Raw genomic sequence first — 17,505 nt, 5'->3', positions numbered from 1 at the left:
AAAATGCCTCTGCCGTGGGGCGAAAACACTGTAGATCCTGCGCATTGGTTGCAGGGCTGGGGTTTTGCGTTACCCACCATCCTGCCAGGATGAGAGGCAGGCAACGCCATTTAGCCTCAGCAACTGAGTGCTTCGTAAAGCTCCAATGACGACATAGGGTAGAGGTTCCTGGCCGTCCTGTCCATCTCTTGACGCCGCAGAGAAACGTGTCCGCGTTATCTCTCGCGCCGGAGACGCGCCTGACCGCCTCATCTCTCGCGTCACGGAGATACCTGACCGAGTATCTCTCGCACCACAGAGACGGTTGACCCCGTTATCTGTCGCGCCACAGAGACGCCTAACCGCCTCATCTTTCGCGTCACAGAGCGAGATCCAGGAGGAGATGGCCGGCCACCACGGCGACGTGATCGTGGCGCTCAAGTACACGCCGCCGGACGGCAGCCTGGGCCGCAAGGGCCGCAAGACCAAGGGCCGGCTGCACATCATGATCAAGGAGGCCAAGAACCTGGCACCGGTCCGCACCAACGGCTCGGCCGACCCCTTCTGCAAGTGGTGAGTGACGGAAGCGCAGCGGGGCCAATGGCCGGGATATGCGGTGAGGGTCGGGAGGGCCAATGGCCAGGGGCATGCGGTGAGGGTCGGGAGGGCCAATGGCCAGGGGCCTGCGGTGAGGGTCGGGAGGGCCAATGGCCGGGATATGCGGTGAGGGGCGGGAGGGCCAATGGCCGGGGCATGCGGTGAGGGTCGGGAGGGCCAATGGCCAGGGGCATGCGGTGAGGGTCGGGAGGACCAGTGGCCGGGGACCCACGGTGAGGTTAGGGATGACCAATGGCCGGGGGCCTGCTGTGAGGATCGGGAGGGCTAATGGCCAGGGTCTGCTGTGAGGGTCGGGAGGACCCATGGCCGGGGCCTACTGTGAGGGTCGGGAGCACCAATGGCCGGGTGACTATGACTATAATGACTAGGACGGATATGGACTATAGTGGTATATATATATATATATATATATATATATATATATATATATATATATATATATATATAATGCAAATAAACTATAGGACTGTAATGATAATGATCAGGAACCCACTGTGAGGGTCGGGACACTCACGGGCTATGGCTGGCGCCTGAAGGCCAGCTCCGCGTCACGTGCGTCGCTCAGCCGCCACCGCAACGTCTGCACGGGGCAGCTAGTTATGTTAAAATGACATCTCCGTTGGAGCCAACTTCCGCTGTCTACACTCAAAGATAAATGCCAGCGATTTTCACGCAGATCCCAACTACGTCAAATGAGTTTGTTCAGATGACAGGGTATGTTGCTGGCTATGGGTAATGACAGTGCGGTGAGTAATGTTACGGTGTCTAATCTCATTTCACTAAAAGACTGGTGCAAAAAAAACGCGAAAACTTTGCCTAATAAGCGGCTTATGAAAGTTATCGCTTCCGTATGGCTCTCATCTCGATGGTAGTTATGGCACCCATCTCCGGTGTAAATGGCATTATCGTCACTTACATGGAAATAAAAGACAAACGTGATGGAGCATTGACTACTCGGCCATGATCTGTGTACGTAAAAAGTACGTCAGAAGTTGATCTATGGTGTGGACTATCGTGTGTTGTCGGCTTCTGACCATTGGCGGCCGCGTGCGGCAGCTACCTTCTGCCGGACAGAAAAAACAGCAAGCAGAAGACGTCGGTGGTGAAGCGAACCACGTGCCCGCGATGGAGCGGCGCCCTCACCTACGACAACGTCAGCCTGGGAGAGCTGCGTGAGCGTGCGCTCGAGCTCACCATCTGGGATCACAGTCTCACCTCCAACGAGTTCCTCGGCGGTGCCCGCTTCAACACGGGTTCCGGTAAGGAGGGCAGAAGATGCGGCAAGATGAGGGGGGCGGAGAGGGCATGTCCCATCCTGCGGGCTGGCAGGGACGAGATGATGATTTTGCCCCCACAAATTTCGGGAGGCCCCTTTTGCTTAAACTAGAGGTTTTGTAACTGTACTTATAGACCAAGGAGGTGCATGGTTCAAGACGATAGTTTCTGAATCAGGAGAGCCTTCGATGATCTATGTAGCATATGCTCTGGGTGAAGAAGCCCTATCCTGTATTGAGGATAGGAACCTTCCTTATAAATGCGACATCTTCGCTGGCACGAGAGGTCCATGTTAAAGACCAGGATACCAATCCAGGATACCAATATCAAGAGGTCCTATTCTTGAATGAGAGGTCTCATTATATAGAGAAAATAGGGCCCATATTTGGGAGCCTCTTTATTGGGTAGGTAAGCCCGCTGTATTAGTTAGAAGTCCCTGACCTGAATTGTTCTCATGGTCGATGTGTATGTACAGGGATATATAATGCAGCAATTTGATACGAATGGCTCATGCATCCAGCACTCTCCTGGAATACGACACCGCCCAGGAGGCAACGCCGTTGGAAGGTTCACGTTGTCCAGGAGAACCCCTAGAAAATAATACCCCACCCCCAAGTCAACACCTGTGGCGCCGCCTCTGGTCCAGGGTTGTCCAAAAACTCTCACAGCCCCGGCACTGAGAATGCAGCACCCTTAGCAGTAGTGAATACTTAGTTCTGAACTATGGTTATAATTGTCCATATTGCGACAAGCTGAAACGGGTTTAATTATGTGAAGCAGATATGCTGCAGGTATTCTGATGGCCTGCTCCCATGGCAACGGTTTTTCGGGTTACTTTTTCGTATGAGTGTTAACTTCCGTAACGCCTACGGTTTCGTTCCATTGTACTAAGGGCGGCTTGGTGCCAGTTGATTTCGACCGGCGTTTGATGACATCTTGAATCAATCTGCCACTCTTCCATAACACAGGACTACTTTTCGAAGGACTGGACCAGAGTAGCGGCTCCACGTCGCCTGGTGTTGCTTGGAACTCGGGCTGTGGCAGCTTCTCAGTGAACGGTAGCCATGCAACCTTTTACAACGTGCACCCATTCCGATGGAACTCCGCCACATTTGATCGGACTAAATGCACGGATCAATAGACCGGTTGACTGGACGCCTTATTAAGTCCGAATAGTAAGCAATGGATCGTGTTTCTATCGCTACGCCAATTCTTCACAGGGAAGCAGCACGGCAAGCCGGTGGAGTGGATGGACGCGGCCGGCCAGGAGGTGGCGCTCTGGGAGCAGATGATCGAGCGACCCGGCTACTGGGTCGAGGGGGCCGTGCCGCTGCGCTGCTCCATGGAGCGTGCCGTGCCCGTCGACAAGTGACTCACGCCGGCCGCCTGCGGCCCACCCGCACCACATCAGGATCTCTGCCCGCTACTAGTGTCCCCTTGTAGTTATCTGTCGGGCCAGGGCGGGCCGTCGGTGGCGCCCGCGGCGCCGTGCGACCCTCGGAGTCAGACCGGCGCTCGCTGAAGCCGCCGCCGCCGCGCCGCGGCGGCGGCCTCAATGTCAGCAGTCTGCCCCGGGCCGGATGTGTTCCATGTCGGCCGGTGTGGCGCCGCCGCAATGTGTCATTCCAGTTGTGATTGGGCCCGGAATGCGAGTGATTTCCTATGGTGATTCTGGAGCGCGCGCCGCTCGCGGGCGAGTCCGCGAAGCGACCACGCGTGGACGCGTCATGTCGTGGCACGTGCCGACTGCCGCACGGGCCCGGACGGGGCCCGGCCGGGCCGCGCGCCGGCGGCGGCTCGTGTTATCTGTGATAGCCGGCGGTGCGGCGCGCGGCGAGCGGTGGGAGCGCGCGTGGCTCGCGGGCGCGCCCGGCCGACGCTGTGTTCTCCTGCTGGTCGTCAGCCCGCCGGCAGCGATCCCGGCCGCCGCGTGCTGCCCCTGCACTGTATCTGTGTCAACGCTGCGTCCACATATATATGTATATGTAATACAGTATCATCGTTGAGGACGGCCGTAAGACGTGAATGCGATGTAACGTTTTAGAGCGTCCGTGTAGCCATATTTGTAAGTGGTGTTCAAAACCGTAAGAGGAAAGCTGCGTAATTTATTAAAATAGAATTACCTACTCAGCCAAAACAAAAAAGAAGGCTGAAGTGGACCCTGTGAAGAGGAAACTACATGTAGAATACTTGGTCGGCGTAACAGAGCACGGAGAGTACAGCAATGCCAACCAAAACCTCGCCACAGGCTCAAGCCGCTTTTCGCTCTTGCTGTTACCTGTCGAAAGCCACTACGCAGATATGTTAGAAAGGCGCTGGCTGCACCGGGAGATCAGGGACTGCTGATCCCAGCTGTTCCCACTGGCGCTAACAAACCAGTCAGGATGGGAGACCGATGAGACGACCTCGGTATCCGATCCCAGCTCTTTCCACTGACGCTGACAAACCAGCCAGGATGGGAGACCGGTGAGACGACCTCAGTCTCTTCCATTGACTCTTGGATGGATGGGAGGCCGGTGAGACGACCTCAGTCTCTTCCATTGGCTCTTGGATGGATGGGAGACCGGTGGGACGATCTCAGTCTCTTCCATTGACTCTTGGATGGATGGGAGACCAGTGAGACAACCTCAGTCTCTTCCATTGACTCTTGGATGGATGGGAGACCAGTGAGACGACCTCAGCAGTGACGCCAGCCAAGACAATCGGGAAACTCGGGCTTGAGTTGCATCACATAAACTCCCTCTCCAGCATCCTGAATATTCATGATTTGCCCCAACATTTTGTCACCTCAGTTGTGGCCCCAGCTCGCCGAACGATATGAGCCAGTATCATCTGGGCAACGTTGTTGATCACTCATTAGAAGAGGCATCTTGACAGGCGTCATTACGTCAGTACATTCGCCTCGGCAAATCAATGAAACAGAGAACACAGCACGCAAGGCGGGCCTGAATGTCTCGCAAGAGATATGATGAGCCTAGCTGTCAGGCTGTCTTGGATCTGGTAACCGTAATGACCGTTAGCCCATTCGAGCAATCACATGTGACAGTCCCTGGTGAAGCTCCATTAACGGTTATCGCATTTCGACCTCAGACCGAGCTTAAAGAGCTCCAATTCTGATTGAGCCACATGACGAAGTGACATATTTTCTTCAATGAATCCTCAATGGCCAATCGCTACGCTGTTTTTTTTCTGTGGGCAAATTGCAACCTGTTATAATGAGATTGTATGTCTGACATTAGTTATAGAGTGGATAACTGGGCACAGTGACTTTGTGCTGACCAAAGCCGTAGCTAAACATCCTTTCTAGCAGTGAGGCACACGCATACAGTCGCAGCTGAGAGTCTGGCCTCAGCTGTGTTCCCCTGTCGCGCACTGGTACCAATATCCCTCAATGTAGTGGCGCACTTCAATCCCCTGATGTAGATGTCAGCACTATATGCATGGTATAGATGGCAGCTCTATCTTTTCCTGCCGGTCATGAGCAAAGCACTGCAAATACGCACAATTTGATACATTTTTGCGGGATGACAATCGGCGTTTTGCGTAGATATCTGCTTCACGGAAAATACGACTATTTGACGGCGCCATTCAAGCTGTAAGGACGCCACTGCTGCTCTGCGGACAAAAACACCATATGAAAAACCACGTAGCCAAGCAACGCAATGATGCATCATTCCATGCCCATTTTTCAGGAGATCGCCATTTGGTCACACAAAGCACGGTTGAGGTGTATGATATTGCCAACAGGAAGTCACGGAATAGGGATTCTTGAGGTGTTTCAGGGCCAGTGAGACAGACGGGGTCGAGGCAGGCAAGGGATTCCATCTCGGCCACAGCGTATGTAATTTGCAAGGCAGCCAACGGGCAGGCAGTTACTGTTCCGACCTAAGAACAATGCTTGCATCAAAATTGATAGAGAAATTTGTAGAAGATCAGTGAGACCCGAGGTGGCAGCATGTCAGTGCAACTGATACCCCGAGGCGGTTACAGTGTCTTACCTGATCAGGAAACCCCCAGATCTTGTCGGCAGCTCCGAAGGCCAGCCATTCAGTCACCAGACCACAGGGCGCCTTCAACTGATATCAGTAGCCCTATCAATAGCGTACAACGGCGTTTAAGGCGTTCAGGTGTGCCTGAAGTAACCCCCTCCCCACTCCCACCCGTTTACCACCGAGCAGCGTCAAGCTGTCTCGATAGGTTACACGGTCGCAGGGGCGGTCAGCAGATCCCATGACAATTGCTTTCCGCGGCAGTCACAGTTCAAGGAATTTGCACGAATATCAAGAGCATTCCAGCCACTCAGGACCTCACCCCTTGCCATCCAATGCGCGGCACTGTGATAAGGGCTGGCCGAAACACAGGGGGCTCAACTTTCGGCTTCGATGACAAGTTCCGAGCAAAAGGATAGAAACAAACTTGCCGGCGGGTGTAAGCGTTCGATTCGGCTAGAGAACCATTCCTAAACGGGTTTACGAAACGTTGGTGTTGGAAAAGCAAATCATATTGCTCAAAAGCTAGGCGTAAGAGCGTCAAGGTACCTAGACGATGTTTGCATGTTCAGTCCCAGGGGAAGATTATGACTGTTCAACAATTCTTACATCCTGAGCTTCGCATGATCTTTTGCTGTTCCTGACATTTCTTCTCCACGGTGGGCATTTGTTGCACCATGCTCCGGTTCCGAGTAGCAGGCTACCATGTATTTGCAGTGTTGTGTACCCTCGCCGTAAACGTGCGTTTCCAAGGTGTTCATGACACCGATCATGAACACTACGTTTTGCTTTGACTTAATAAAATGTTCCTGTGCAGATAGTACAAAAGACCTTACATGCCACATTTTTCTGTGTGCGTTTTTCTTTCAGCCGATGTGCATATGTGTGGCGACCATAGTGACATCTCGACATCTTGACAAGCTGGGTCTCTAGGGCTGGTCGAACTAGCATGACTTTAAACTTCACATCGCCAATCGATGCTACCCTAAGGCCGTGCACAGCACTCGATGGTACGCTTGTTTATTTTACCTGTTCACAGCTTTGTCTCAAAACGGATGCATTGTTAAACAGGACGTCTAATGATTTTTAAATGGGGGGCACAGCTCAAAAATGAAATCCAAGTAAAACGTGCCACAGGCACGCGCAATTCTTGTGTCGTAAAACGGCATCGTACGTTCTCGGTCATTTTTTACGTTCTTGCCTGACATCGTTGATCGTGATCATATAATCGCGTACGCCTCAATATATGTCCTTAAGTTGGAAGGGAGGGGCTTCCATGTGCGCACCCTTTGTTTTTAAACAAAGAATATGCTGTGCAAGTGGAGAGCATCACTTGGTGTTCGAAGTACCTGATTTCACGGAAACAAGGATAATTTATCGTGACTCTGTTCACACGGCTGGAAATCAGAAGATGCACGCATTGAGCTTCGCGCTTTTGACATAAAGCCTGCTTCCTTAGCACAGTCATGAAGATGTCCCGACTTATGGTGCAGCATGACGGCGAGTCAGGGGTTTACAGTTCAGTTAGCCCGTACAATCTTTAACGCATTGCAGTACACACATGATGTCGAGGAATGGAATCGACATGTGTTATGTGTTGTGCTCCAGATTGAGAAAAATGTTGGCGTGGTGTTAATAGAATTTTGCGAAGCAGCATGACTGTGAACACAGCTTTAAGCATCGAGTTTTCACCCCGCTATACCCATTGCTAGCTCAATAATGGCATCTAAACAGCGCCCCGTTGCAAACTAAATGTCGATTATTTTCAGCGAACTCTCAGCTCATATGTCCAGTCATCACGGCCGCATGACCTTCCTTGCTTATATGAACTTCAAACTCATGTCAAAGTGCTGATCATGTTGTTTGTCAAGACAGACATTCTATTGGCCGGTCCGGTCCACTGGCCTCCATCTATTCTGTCCTTCCAGTCATCGATATGTCTGTTGACGTGCATGTTTAGTGCCACTTCTACGTGTAGGCACTTCCTGGTAGTGCACATGACACATTGGTCGTATCCTCGCCAGAGAAAATGTATCACGTGCACTTTGCTCCAGTCTGTACGTGTCTGGCCACGTTGTCTGTTGTTGTTGTCAGTTGTCTGATTCTGCATGTAACTGTCTGTTGCGATCCGGACCACCTTCCGTGAACGATAAACGAGTCCTGTTTCCGGTGGTCATATCGTACCGTATTACTAAGCTGTCTGTGATTCGCATCAATTATAGCTGCTGCTAACACAAGCTGCTGCTGCTAAGCACAAGCTCACACAAGCTCCTCACAAAAATGCTGTTTGACATCGGGTTGGAATAGGATGCCATTCTTCCGTAATAACAGAGCTGCCATTTTTAGGAGCCTTGCCTTCTTTTAGGAGACCCTGTAATATCGACTACCGCGAAGTCTTTCATGGAAATATGTTCCTTGCAGCTATGAGATCCAAATTACCTCGCTTGCTAGTTGTGCAACTTTGAGCATCTTTAAGAATCCACGACAGCAGCCGCCACTGTTTTGAATTTTGGTCGAGTTTGAAAGATTTTTTCTAGATGGCTTGGAAGGTCATGCGACACCACTTTTGAAGGATTTTCTATAGCAGATTTTCATTTATGCAATTCTTTTTTCGCGCATGAGGTCAAATTCAAGGTAAATTAAGGGTCAAAGGCCAAAGTTGATCACAAGTAATGAAAATCAACTCTTTTGAACAATATATGTCGTTCGCTGTCTTCTCGCACTCATTGTACGGGTACCACTCGCAGAGACTGCATGTTTTATATACTGTAATTAGATAAACGTATGATACGCATACGACGCATGTGCTAAAGAAGATGTTTTTCACTTAATTGGGTAGGCATAGTTGAGTTGCAGTCCTCATGCTTCTTATGTGAGAACCTGCAATTGCAACTACCACGAACGTTTAACGAAAATCTTACATGCGACTCATTTTATGTAGCTAGGAGAGCCAATTTAGCTTTGGTTGCTCCTTGCACAATTTTGCGCACTTCTTGTCCTTTCCGCCGCCATCTTGAATGTTGTCCTACATTCATATTGTTAAAGGCATATTTTCATATTCAAAGATTCATATTCTGTTTTAGATTCATAGAGCAGCCTTTTTGGTCGATTTTTTTAATGATTTTTTCATTTCTTTCATGGGAGACGCAAATTTCATTTAGGATGGCGTCTTTTCTTCAGTAGGGGGCCAAGGTTACCAACAACCTATGAGATTGCTTCTATTTTGCCATTTCAGTACGCGTCGGGGATTACACTACGGAGTATGTTCCTTAGCACAATACTGACCTGGGCCATCTTAGGTCACTGGCCTATTCTAAACTTTTAGGAAGTAAATGGAACGCGTTTCTCTGATCTCTGTTGTTATAAATTTGAAATGAGCAGCAGCAACTACCCCATGAGGCAAGCCGTCGAGTAAGAAGCAGGCGCATGGCAGCTATTAGAGATGCGTCAAAAGCTAGCATCAGAGATGTATGGCTTCATTTAACACTCAGCTGCCGCATCAGATTGAACGATTCCCTAGAAATGACCTTCGCTGACAACCGCGGTCTGCCTTTCGCTTGCTATAGGTCAGCGGCCTTACAAGGTACATTTGATTTGTTTATTCCAAAATATCCACTGTCCAAAATTAATATCCAAATTGATATCCAAAAAATATCCAAAATTTTTACATCTATGCAAAGTCTGGAACAAGTTCGGAAACACGCAAAACTTAGCGCATGCTGCAACACGTTCCGAAATCATTTTGGAGAAACATTCGAGGGGTCAAATTAACCTCCCACCTCACCCAAACGTGATAAAGGTATATAGCTAAATGCCGCCGTTCAGCTCGTGCCATAAAGGCGGCCGAGGGAAAAAAGCTTTGTGTCGCGCTCGAATAATGCAAATTACTGCATTCCACAGAGCTTGAAAGAGCTGTCAGCTGCTAGTACATCACAATTGTCCAATTCCTGAACCTATTACATTCCGTTGGACGTCCAGCAGCGTCTCTCCCAATGCCGCCAGGGCCGCCTCCGTGGCGTTTTCCAAAGTTACGACATTTAGTTTAAAAGGCTCCCATTCGCCTGCGGTGGGAGCGATTATATGCACACGATGCCTTTGTCGGAGACATTTTGAACGGCAGTGTAAATCACGCATCGGCTGGCTTTCCTCTTTTGTTCAGATCACCCCTGAAAACCGTATTGCTAACAGCGCCAGGCTGCCCCTAGCGTGATGTCAAGAATACGGCGACGCGGGGAAAATACTTGTAATCGTGAATGAAGTGTGCAACTGTGTGCATACAATAGCACCGATTCTGTCAGCTGCCAGTACAAAACACTCGTCCAATTTTGGATTCTATCTTATTCCATCCACCACCCGACAGCCTCTCTCCGAACGACGACGGGCGGCTGCAATGGCTGTTGTCAAAGTTATGCCGTTTACGCCGTTCAATTTATAATGATTGAGTCGTGCGTGGCTGGTGGTGCGACGATGCGCACACGATTATCGACGGAGAACTATCGGCCGCAGAATAAATCGCTCATCGGCTGAGATGCCCTTTTTGTTCAAATTTCCCCAGTGGCATAATGTCTAATACGTCTGGCCAGCCCGTGGCGTCATAGTAAGAACACGGCGACCAGGAAAAATCGTTATAATAACGCATCAAGAGTTGGGCTATGTGCATTCCATAGTGCTGGTATAGGGCTATCAGCTGCATTTACAACACAACTTTCCGATTCAGAAATACAAAATGAAGTTGGTGAACACGCCGACAGCGTCTAACTCATAGCTGGCGGGGCGTCTGCAATGCTTTTTTTGTAGTTATGGCATCCAAATGAAAATACCTTTCTTCATGCGCGGCGTGTGGGACCATATCAGTGTGGTTGTAGCATGACTGGCCGGTAATTAAATTGCTTATCGGCCGACATAGCCTTGGTTAGTCAAATCACCACTTGGCGTCTCATTGCTCACTGCGGCCTGCCTGCTCGTGGTGTGATGGCCTGGACACGGTGAGAGAGAACACAGTTCTCTCTCATCTCATCTCGTCGAACTCATCGGAGGCATCCGCTTTATTCGGCCGGACCTCCGGGAGAGTCTCATTTAATGTAAGAGGGCTGCTCGCACCGGTGATTTGCAAAGAACGGTATCCCATTCAAAATAATTTTAGTCGTGCGCGGCTGTTGCTACCATGTGCAACATGGCAGGCGACAGGTCACAGCCGTGTCTTTAACAGCACAGCGACTCTCGAATTAAGATGACGTAGTTTGTAACATCAACAAGAGTTTACAATCTGACCGCAAAACTGTGAAGTAATTTTAAATGGATGGACTAAACCTGCAAATCTAACGTTCTCATCGGGCCTAAGTTCGCTGCTCCGGCCACTTTTGCACTAAGACCTGTGTCCTGACCACTGAGACTTTTGGCATGGCCAGCAAATAATACTTTGTTCAAATGAAAGTCCCGAAAGAAAAGCTTTGATGGTTAGGACGCATTGCATGTTATGTATCTTTATCTTGTTTGGTTTATCACATTTAGAGCTATACTGCAACGGTTTAGATATTTTGATAGATTTGCTCCGGGTGACGATTTAAACTGTTCGAATATTCGTCGATGACAGAAGACACTTTTCATCCCTGCCCTTTCTGAAAATATTCTAGTGCAACAAAGAGATATGAAAACCCATGCGTGGTCCAAGGGGGTGGGTGACATGGCCCCATACCGCCCCCCCACACCCCACCCCATCCCACCCTCCTGCTCTGAATTCGTTCCTGTCCGCGCAGCATTGTTCGATAATACGCAAAGGAATGTGACAAGCAAATTTGGGAAGCCATGGTGACGGCATCGCCACCACACCATTCAATGAAGTATTTTCGTCAACTTGGTGGCTGGCACTTCCGCTCGCAGCCCCATAGACGTAGGAACGTTTCAAAAAGTGGGGGGGGGGGCAAGCTCAGGATGTGCTTCAGGAGATTTTTCTGGAAAACAAGCTCGATGACCGGGGGGGGGGGGGGGTAAAGATGGAGTTTGTTATCGCTCTTTACTTAAATGTCACGGCTGCTATGCTAGATATGCATTTAAAGCTGTTTCTTACTGGTGCACAATCCTGCCTATGCGACTCATCTAAGCCATTCGGCAACTAATGCTATCCAGCTTCCCAGGATTATTCGTCCGTTCTAGCACTGTCTTTCCTGGGGAGGCGAAATTCCACGAGCGGTCATTGAGGAGACATCTGTCTCCACAGGGTAAATGCCACAATACAGCCTGGTCATCGGCTGGTGAGAATTTTGAAAGTGAACCGATGGCTTGTGTGAACCGAACCGAACCGCTTGAAAGTGAACCGATGAACCGAAGTGCAACAAATTTTCATGCTGCTTCATTTCGCTGGCTGCTTTTCAAAAGATAATACTTGTTGCAGCATTTTAGGCGTAAACAAATTCGGAAGCTTGAAATTACCGAAAATAATGTGACAAGAGTCATAAAACTGAAGATTCTCTTTTAAAAACCAAGCCACATAATGAAGGTCCATCTGTCATATGTTCCTTATCTGGGCCCTGCTCCCGTCCGCCGTCGGCGGCCACTGCCCTTGCCCCGATGTCTCCCGCATGACTGACTGCGAACTGGCGTATGGCTGCTTTGTTGCATATTTCTAGACGAGCATTACTACTAATTGGTGTGTGAAACTTATGTTGAACACCTGCAACAGTATCTTTTCCGAATTATCCTCCCTTACACCAGACCACCGTAAAAAATAGCCTCCGGGAGGCCACCTACCTCAGGTATGAATTGGCCCAAGGGATCGCTTATTGCCCATCATTCAACGTAGACGACTTGATCTGCTTTCGCAGGCAAGGGTTAGCCAGGGTCTTGCCAAGGGGGAACACAGGGTGGACAAAGCTCCTCTTATGTTGACCTCCAAAAAATCCCCGGATGTAGTTACTGCTAACAAGGGACTCGGTTTTCTTTGTTTTATTGTTCTTTTCCCCTGTTACCAGAACGGAAAGCAAAAGCTACCGTGAGATCAATCCTGTTTTTATTTTGAATTCAATGAACTGCAGAAATCAGGCGATGAACGACCGCACAGAATAAATCACCGGCAACCTTAATTTACAATGGTTTAGCAGACTCTTTCTAAACCGATATAATTCAGAAGCTTTGTCACAATTTTTACCTGGGTTCCGCACACATTAAGAACGTCACGAAGGCATATCAGATCGATATGTTTGATACCAAATTTGAAGATTAAAATTGTATTGCAGAACGAGTGGTCAACGATGTGTATTAAAATGGCCAAGCCATCTTTGTCTGGGAATGTCCACCATTCAGTCAGAATCGATTGGTGATGCGATTAACGTAACGTGGTTTCTGAACATGCGCTCTCAAATTTTGGGAGCAAAAACTCGATACCAGGCGTTGTAGTCGCCATAGCCAGCGGAGGGTTAGTCTAGCGGCTAACTTTTAGCCTCGGCCCACCGGCGGACAAAAATGATGACTTCTGAAAAGTTTACCTTTAAACACTTTAATTGATAAGCAGCACAAGTTATGTGACGTAATTTGGGGCATACAAACTTGAAGATCATAGAAACAAAAACCTTGACTCCAGGCGTTGCAGTCTCCGTAGGCCGCGCGGCGTCGGCCCCACAGCTAGTGCTGAGCCGTGGACAACGGGTGTACGAAAATGCTGACGCTTCTGAAAGGAGCATCTTTGAATGCTTCATGACATCAAATATTACATTTAGAAGGCAGTCTGGGGGCATATGTCATGTGTGCAAATTTTTTGGCTGATGATAAGAACGGACTGGCCTTTAAAGCACCGCGAAGTGGGGCTGGAATCTGGTGGTCGAACTGGAAGAATAAAGGTAGAACTGATGCTTTTCGTGTTTATGTAATTATTAATCTGTCCAGAAGGCAGATTAACACGGCGCCTGCTGTCTGGTAGCACTTGCAGTGGCCGAATCCGTTCGATTTTGCGGAAGCTGTATCCCAGGTCATTGTTGTACTTGCTCTCGAGGTTGTGGGCGGGCATGTTCAAACCTTTCGATGAAGTTGCTTTACTAATCCATTCTGAAAAAAATAAACGTTCTCAGGCAAGCATGGGATGGCCTTGTTCGCTTTTTTAAGGCCCATTTCGACCCACTTTATTCAACAATAATGAGACCCCTACTCTACTCAACAATAATGTGACCCCATATTTCCTTCCGGGCAAGGGGCCCCTTGAGTACAACACCTGGGAGCGCTGCCGCCTCCGGTCAAGGGCTGAAGGGCCATTCCGTCCCACGGAGGGGTGTCTTCCGGATGCCATTCTGGCGACATGGAGCATGATCTCCTGGTCGACTCGGTGGTCATTAGGAGGATATATCGTATCACACTGTTCCCCTCCCTGACACGGGAGGCCTTCTGGCCCGCGCAGTTGGTCCCGGATTAGCACAGGAACCCTCATTAAGGCAACAATGTCCCTGATCGTCGCAGGTGGTTCAATAGTTGTCACATAGACTCCAGTTTCATGCCTTTTCAATGTTCTTCAGTGATATTGGGGACCCCCTGAGGGTAGATAGCGGATGAACGGGGGTCCCAACTTTGCATCAATATGGCTAGTTCTGGTCATCTTAAAATATTCCAGATCCAGTCAGAATTGATTATTGATAAAAAAAACTACCTAATATGCTTTTGAACATACACGCTCGCAAGCAATAGCAGCAGCAGTCTCGACGCCCAGCGTTGCAGTCTCCATGGGACGCGCGGCGTCGGCCTCGCGGCTGTGACACAACAATGACCAATGAGCAAACGAAAAAGATGACGCATCTTGAAGAAGATGGCTGATGAAATAAGTAAATCGGCATTTATGTTTAATGTAGTGTAAAAGTAAGCTAAACACAACCTCAATCTAAGAAGTAGAGGGCCAGTTAACACTGCTGACCGCCCTTTCCACCTTGAAAGTGGGGGAGGGGGGGGGGGTCATGGCCTGAGAGCCTCCCCTGGTCCTACATTCATGAACAGCCCAACAATAGCTCAAAATCCTTGCCTTTCTCCAGTGGCTGTGGCTGGTTTTTCTCCGCCTTTAATCGGTTTCTCAGCCAGAACAAGATGACCACTCGTTTTATCACATTTTCGGAAAATATCAGACGTCTAGAAACGTCTAGAAACTATCCGAAACACATCAGACGCCTGGAAAGAACATTCCAAAAATACTAACGCATATATCTGCTGTCTTGTGCTCATCCTTAACATGAGTCGTTGATAATCTGCGTAGTTTGAAACATTGAGTATTGTCAATATAATCGTTGTTTAGCACTATGCGATTTAACCAGCACCTCCCGTCAAATTGAGGGTCGCTGACTTAACATAAGAGCTTTGAACCCACAATACCAAAACACTATCAGCCAGAGGTATTTCTTTCTTACATCAAGCCTTTATTATGACGACAGAATACAGTTGATGAAAACTGTGAATAAATGCGCCTAGCGATAGGATGGGTAAAGTTATTGATGATTTAGGCACCCACTGAATTTCCCTGAACAGATTAATCAGGTTCAGATATCCATATCATTCCTTCGACTCCCCCCCCCCCCCCCCCTCTTCAGACGTCTCGCTCAGTGCTAGCCGACGTCCGCACGGCTATTTGCAAAGGCGTTCAACTGAAAATGCTTTTATTCGTGTGCGAGGTGCGTCAGCGTGCACACAATGCTGCTTTAGTCGAACTAGCGGTCGGCGATAGTAACTGATTATTGGACAGCATGTCCTTTTCTGTTCCTATCGTCCTAATCAACCCTTTATACCTCCCCCCCCCCCCCCCGGTAATAAGTTTTCCTTAACCTCAGTCGAGTTGACCACGCCTCACAGGGATGGCTACCAGATCAGGCACTCGTTTTGGTAGCTTACGAATTTAAGCTAAAAACAAACTAACGGCGATACTAATCGCGTATAAGACAAGGTTTTTTTTACACCCTTCGGCCGTAAGAGAGCTAAGATTTGTTTTTCAGCATCCCTTGCTCATAACAAATTCAGTCACATGGTAAAAAGTGTGTATGCTACATGGACATAAAAAGTATCCCAAGGCTGAGAGCTCTCTACCAGAGCTACCAAAATTGTTTGTATAAAAACAGGTTCTGTTTTGAAACAAAGATATGGGCAGACCTGTTTGATATTTTTTCAAAACCAATTAGCAACGACTTGATAAGTGTTTTCATCTTCTTACATTATGAAAAGGGATATGATAAAGGAAACTCTATGTCGTCTTACGAATTACTTTATTCTGAAAAATTCATGATGCCCAATTTTGTAAGCTATCAGCTGAGCAAAAGTTCCATTTTGCCTCTTAAGTGCAACATGCGTCTCTATCGTCTCGCTGTGCGTCAGCCCGCGTCGAGCTCGCTCCGGATTGTCTGTCGGTGAACTGTGCCGCGGAGTGTGCGGGGCGCGTTGCGATCGGGAGCGCAGGGTGGGGTTGTTAAATTGTTTTCGTGCTGCGCTCTCTGAGACTATCAGTGAGTTGTTTTGAACTGAAGTTGAAAGGAAAGAACGTGATTGTTACGTGATTTGGGAGTATGGACTTGTGACTCCGATTTGCTCGGTAAGGACAAGGTCATTGTACATGAAGCTCAAGGAACATCGGTGAGGTTAGAGAAAGTGCGTCACAGTTTTGGCTTTTGAAATGCAAATTTCTGCAAAATTCATGCATTATTGACAGGCTGTTGTTCAGTTTGCGTGCATCAATTCTGCTTTATTTATCTGATGCATTTGATTCTTTATTTTCCCAAGGCGATTAAAAATCATGTTCCTCGCATAATGAGCACAATTTTGAGATGCTGATTCAGTAATACCTTGTCATTTTTAGGCCTGAAAGCTTATTGTGTTCTGTGTTTGCTTTTCCTGTTGCAGCATTGCTGTGATATCCGGAATTTCCTCAGTAATTGTGGTTGAGCATGAACAAGTTGGGTATATTTTCACATTTTTTTGGTTCCTTGTGTGGTGTTATCTTACAATCAGTAGTGGTTCAATGTATCCCAATTGTTATTTTATGCTCACCTCATTTACCAAAGATTAGGTTGACATTGATGGATGACAAGTTACTTCTGTACCCAGGCTTAGGGTTTGGGTTTATTGTGATATCTTGCAATAGTATAATTTTGGTCATTAAATTCAAATGCATTATATATATATGCATATATATATATATATATATAATATATATTCTAATCTGAATCTATAGATATGATGTATTTGCACATGCACACACACACACACATACTTTGAGCCTTTCAACTAAACAATGGGTGGATTTTCATCTGAATAGCAAGGCGTTGGGTGAATAAGTTTCAGATACTATACATGATTGATATGCTTGAGATAGCTTAAGCCCTGCTTAATTTGGTAGTGTTGCACAGTTAAGGTTAGCATGCATCCCTTTTATGACAAGTTCAATAATGTTGAAATGCCTGTGATTTAGTATGCATCATAACAAGATGCAGGCAAGATGAGCTGCCTTTAATGCATGTTTGCAGTACTTGTTTTATTTAAAATAGTATGATAATTCATATGCCTTCACTGTTCTGAATGCTTTATCATTTTTTCCAAGTTGCAGTTATCCATTTTAAAACCCAGATTATCAGTACACTTAAGGTTATAGACTGCCGGACCAAAATAACCAAAATGCAATATCTAGAGATGCAAC

The 17,505-nt window shown here is 48.0% G+C and overlaps 1 protein-coding gene across 1 annotated transcript in view; it reads left to right on the top strand.

The window, feature by feature from the left end:
• Positions 1 to 3,878, top strand: part of LOC119102298 (synaptotagmin-like protein 4) — a 42,936-nt gene extending 39,058 nt beyond the window's left edge. The window contains exons 7-9 of the mRNA XM_037225664.1: positions 365 to 552; positions 1,654 to 1,856; positions 3,093 to 3,878. Coding sequence (XP_037081559.1) covers positions 365 to 552; positions 1,654 to 1,856; positions 3,093 to 3,244 — 543 coding nt within the window. The 3' untranslated portion in view covers positions 3,245 to 3,878. The remainder of the gene's footprint in view (positions 1 to 364; positions 553 to 1,653; positions 1,857 to 3,092) is intronic.
• The last annotated feature ends 13,627 nt before the right edge of the window (positions 3,879 to 17,505 follow it).

The sequence above is a fragment of the Pollicipes pollicipes genome, unplaced genomic scaffold (genome assembly GCF_011947565.3).
Source record: "Pollicipes pollicipes isolate AB1234 unplaced genomic scaffold, Ppol_2.1 Scaffold_5724;HRSCAF=6776_pilon_pilon_pilon, whole genome shotgun sequence".
NCBI classification, from domain to species: Eukaryota; Metazoa; Arthropoda; class Thecostraca; order Pollicipedomorpha; family Pollicipedidae; genus Pollicipes; species Pollicipes pollicipes.
This window is presented reverse-complemented; position numbering and strand designations above follow the sequence as displayed.